Source organism: Alligator sinensis, unplaced genomic scaffold, assembly GCF_000455745.1.
Source record: "Alligator sinensis unplaced genomic scaffold, ASM45574v1 scaffold1452_1, whole genome shotgun sequence".
Lineage (NCBI taxonomy): Eukaryota > Metazoa > Chordata > Crocodylia > Alligatoridae > Alligator > Alligator sinensis.
The window spans coordinates 143,533-148,783 of NW_005842994.1; the positions used below are offsets into that span (position 1 = coordinate 143,533).

Genomic DNA, 5,251 nt, shown 5'->3' on the forward strand with positions numbered 1-5,251 from the left:
TTACATGCCAACATCCTCAAACATGCATACACACACTCTATATAAAATAGCCACATTAAGAAAACATTCACTCAGTGTAATAAAATTCACATTGCAGCGGGTGTGCTTTTGCAACCTCATTTGCCAAAATGACTGCTTTGGTTACAAACAGTGGCTCTGCACCCACCATTATTTTAAAATAAATCTATATGCACACACATGCTACAACTTATATAAATATATGTTATACATGTTTATGCATATACATTAATGTGTATACACACACACACAAGCACACCCCCAAATATTACACAAGCAACAGAGCACGCTCAGAGTGGAAGTACTGCAAATAATGTTGAACTAACTAAGAATAAAATTCAGAAATTCCTAACAGGTTTGAAACAGTCACAAAACTACTCAAAGGTGCCTTCACTATTTATGTTCAAGTAAGGGCCACAATGGCCAAAGTTTAGCACTGATAAAAAAAAGTTGGTGTTGTAGTTCCCAGGTTGTGTTAAATTCAGTCATGAATATCCCAACATCATTTGTCATTTTGCTGATAACAAGGGTAGGTCAGAAAGCCAGAAAACTTCAGAAAAATGATCACTTATAGAACTGGGTATTTGAAAACATTATTGTTTAGACAGCCTTACACTGTAAACTAATCTTAAAATCATGCACGCACTATAAGACTGCAGTCTTTGCTTAACAAAGAACTCCCAAAATTGGAAGCTGTACCCCTACAGTACTGAGGGGCAAGAAATAGGGTTTTACGGTGAAAGACAGTATTAGTTGGAGATGAAAGGGTAGTAGTGATGGCCATTAGAATATCAACATTTACCAACAGTGACTATATTGCAAACTTCCAAAATACCACAGTTATTTCCTGTTTTAAACAGATAGAACAACTGCAGCATTACAGATGCTACTGTCAGCTAACACTAGACTTTAGTGGTAACTATTGTCTGGCTATTATTACAGCAATCATTGACTGCACTCTGGCTCTGGGGCAAAAATTAAGCTTTTTCAACAACAGTGCAAGGTCTGTTAAAAGTATCCAAAATGGTTAGACCAAAACACCAGCATCTTCTTACAGAAATGGCTTTTATCGAAACACAACTGTAGCTTATAAGCACCACGTTATTTTAGCTTCTGCCACTACTGGGCGTTTATCAATTAAATTAGTTACTAATTTAAAAGTTAAATCGAGTTTTGAAAAGATTATCAGCTATTCTTATTTGGAGAGAAGACTGAAAGATTACTGGTGCCTTGGTACCTATAGATACCTCATGTAACCTTGAATTGGCACAAATATCTGCACAGTTAATAGCAACAGGTACAGCCTTGTAAATTAAATATCAGTTCCGACACTGGTGCTCTGATTCCCGTCCAAGTCTGACACCGGTTATCTGGCTTGTGATAAGAATCAAAAGGGTATTTTAAAAAAATAATCTTCAAAACTGAATAAAACTGTATTTAACATTTTGTAGCTTTTCCTCCGTTCAGCTGTGCAATTCCAAGCAAATGTGCAGAACGCAACATGGATTCCCAGTCCCTTCTACAACTCCACCAGTTCTGTGTTTTTAAACTGAGACGACGACATCAAGATACAGTCTATCGTAGGATTCCCTGAAGCACAGAATAAGGAGCAGACTGAGCAAACATGACCCTGGGAGGCACCAATTGAACCAAGAAATCTCTGTAAAACAAAAATAATTCAGTCTCAGATTTGTGCAACATACTTCATTGTTAAAACAATCAGAATAGAAACCACTGGAAATTAGAAGATGTAGCTCGTGGCTTTGAAGAACCAGCTCGTCTCTAAATGCAAAACAAATGACAACTGTGGGACTGCCAGAGAGATGAAATGTTTTATGAGATGCTGTTACGAATTTCTTTTAAAAGAAGTCCGTGTCGTTAATTAATTTTACTCTCTCTTATTCCCCTTGACAGTTGGAAAGGAAAAAAAAAAAATCTGCCATCTCTAGGAGAAAACAAACCTCCCTGAAACAGTAGTCTATTAATTATTTCTCAGATTTCTACAGGCTAAGAAACAGGATAGATTAAAAGGATAATATAAACACCAGCACTCTGATTCTGAGTCAAATCTGCTCCACGATTTGGACGGGGAAAGCCAATTTCTCAACAGAAGCTTCTGTGTAGTCCTATCAATCCAAGTTTTAAAAGTACCATAAAAGCTCTCCCCCAGCCTCTCTGTAGATATAATGTGCTTGTTCTTAATAATATAGCATTCTTCTGGGTATAAAAAAGTTGCCCTGTCAGTCATTCTTTAATTATTTGTTTAGCAGGTTTAATCTGAAGGCAGGGGCAGCGCAATTCTCTTTTCAGAAGCATTATGACTCTGCCTGAAGTTCATTGGAGAAGCATCAATTTTTTGGGAGCTGGTCTTTTACTTCAGTCGGGATTTCTACCAAATTTTAAACACCCCTTCAAGGGCTACTAATCATATTAAAGGCTCCTGCAATGCTGCTTTAGTATAATTCATATTGCTAAAGGTAAAGCTCAATTTATGTTTGGGAATGCAAAACACAAAACCAGAAAGCTTAGGAAAACCCCCAGAAAACAACAATGCAAACAAAGCTCTTATCTTTGTTCAAGTAGTAACGCCCCACTGCAATCTTCCTTGTTTAACATGAAATTGCTTTGTTTAAATTCCCATGAGTTATAAGAAACATTCCCCTCCATGATTTTCTATACTTGTGCGTAAGTGGACTGAACATAATCTAACCCAGACATCTAAAAAGACTGAGAAATTAATGACCTTGTAATTCCTCTCATTACTTGCTATACTACAAGAATCGCTGGCTCATTGGTCGATTTATGTTAATATACTGATCGGAAAAAAGATCCAAGGAAAGTAGAAAGTAAAAGGGAAAAAATACCCCTGAAGGAAGTCTGATTAAAACAATGTGCAGAGAATGAGTTTCTGGCATGATGATACAGTGCTAGAAGTTAGGCTAAAGATTCGGAGGCTTCAATCTCCCAGTCTAATCACGTTAGCTGCAGCAGAATCGTCAATGCATTGGAAAACTTCCAGAATTGGCTCCTTTATAGCCTTAGTAATTGGGACACTAATATCAGAGTATGAAGAAAAGGGAGAAATGGGAATGAGAATGAGAGGACTGTATAATCTAAAAGTGAGAGGGGAAAGAGAGACCAAACTCTCCTGCTCCTGCTCTCCGGGTTACTTGTATCATTATGGAATAACAATAAAGGGTGTATGAAAATCAAAGGAAAATTGAAGAGACTGATTTAAAATGAAGCGTTTTTTATTGCAAAATCATTTTTCATCTTCTAAAGGATTTTTCTTTTAATAACGTAGTCCGTAATGTAAGACTGGGTGCTGATCAAACCTTAGAGATTATGCAAATAGCGGTGCTGTTAATCATTTGTGGCACTATATCACTGAGAGTGTATTTTTCCCTAAATAATAATATAAACTCATGTTTCATCCCTTAGAGAAAGGTGGAGACAGCAAGAATTTGACTTTATGTACTTAGATACTTTTATGAAAAAGGACTAGAGTACCCTAAATGAAACTGGATTTCACAATTTTTTTTAATAGTTTTTCTTTAAATTGTCATTTACAGAAAGAAATCTGTCAGTCCTGTTGAGATGGCACCATGAACTATATTATAATGCTCTATGGAAAATGGATTTATAATACTGACCCTACACTTTTATTTGGAAGAAGACTGAAAATATTTAAAATTTGTTTCACTTGATTTTACCAATTTAGTTTGAAATAATAATGTACATAATTTATGTACCCTAGCATTGCAAATCTAGATTTCACTGAACTATCATTGTCATTTTAGAAACCTTCTAAGAAAAACCCATCACGTCACTTTCGAGCAGTAGGTATAATATCAAATATTCAAATTGGTTTTTAAAATGTACATTCTTAACAGACCGTGTGCCCTAACTGATCTACCAAATCTGCAATGCAGCTGCGAGTACCCCTGTTCACAGTTAATGGTCGGTAGTAAACCAGAGACTATGCTGAAGCATGTGAAAGTTTGACCCATTATATAACATTCTTCAGTCAATGGACACTTTCCTCTGAAGTTTACCAGCCTCCTTTTAGGTAGGGAACATCAATATTTCAGATCTTGGTAACAATATTTTTGCATTATGATTAAAAATACTCTTCCTGTACCAACTAAATATATAGCTATATCTATCTATCTATATATATATAGATACATGTATATCCCCGTCTTATAAATATGAAGTATCAACTTTTAATTTTTCAAAAAGGATTTGTAAGATGGTACATTTTGACTCAACCTCTCCCATGTTGTTGACCTTCACCACAGTAACCACATTTCTAAAGGCAAATTTAGATTTATTTATTTATTTGCAAGCTTTTGGGCTCACACCCTTCCTCAGGCAAAGGAGAATGCAAAGATTGTAAAGTTTCTCCCAGGGAGAAACGAAACTTCCTGTGAAGGAACATGGCTACAACCTCCATCCCTGATGCTAATGGTTATGCATGCAGCCTGCAACAATCCGGGGGTGGGAAATCAACTTGAACCCCTGGATGAAGCAGGGTGAAAGCTAGAGCAGTTTTTCTACTTTTGCATTGTTGCAGGCTTGCTGCAGCTGCTTTAATGCTATGCTGTCTAATGCTCTTAATAGAATATATCCTGCTGTTGAACAGTGGCAAAACCAAGGCCAGGAGAGCCCAGAGTCTGAAAACTCAAGCAACTAGAGCCAGGGAGGCAATAGCTGCGGTTTGCTAAGGCTAAGCCAAAACCCAGAAAAGGCAAAACCATTAGTAAAAACTCGTGAGGCATGGGCATGGGTGCAGGGGAGAATGGAGCCCATGAAACAAGCCCTTAAAGCAACTACAGTTTGGAAGGACCAGGAGGGTCTAACCTAGCAAGGGTCTGACCTAGTGCCTGGGGGTGGGGGGCTTAAACAGCTGGAAAAGGGTTCCCACTGCAAGCAGGAGACAGAAGCCCAAGAGCCAGGATACTCTCCACATGGAGACAGAGCAATGGGAACTGTGTAGAGAACAGAGCGAGCAAGAGAGCACAGGCAGGTCGGCGGATGGTTGAAACCCGAGGACCATGCCAGGACAGACACTCCGTTCGGGAGCTCAAAGAAAGAGTATAAGTGCTGGAGATAACTGGCAGGAGGAGGAGGGTGGCAGACTAACAGTGGCAAAGCCCGGTCTTGAACTCCCTTCAGGTCTAGGAAGCCCCCCCGCTGTTCATGTGTTGTGCTGCGCTGTCCGTTTGTGTCG

General features: G+C 38.4%; 1 protein-coding gene across 1 annotated transcript in view; it reads right to left on the reverse strand.

The window, feature by feature from the left end:
• Positions 1–599: 599 nt before the first annotated feature.
• Positions 600–5,251, reverse strand: part of DIRC2 (disrupted in renal carcinoma 2) — a 90,730-nt gene continuing 86,078 nt past the window's right edge. Inside the window, exon 9 of the mRNA XM_006036644.2 lies at positions 600–1,678. Coding sequence (XP_006036706.2) covers positions 1,563–1,678 — 116 coding nt within the window. The 3' untranslated portion in view covers positions 600–1,562. The remainder of the gene's footprint in view (positions 1,679–5,251) is intronic.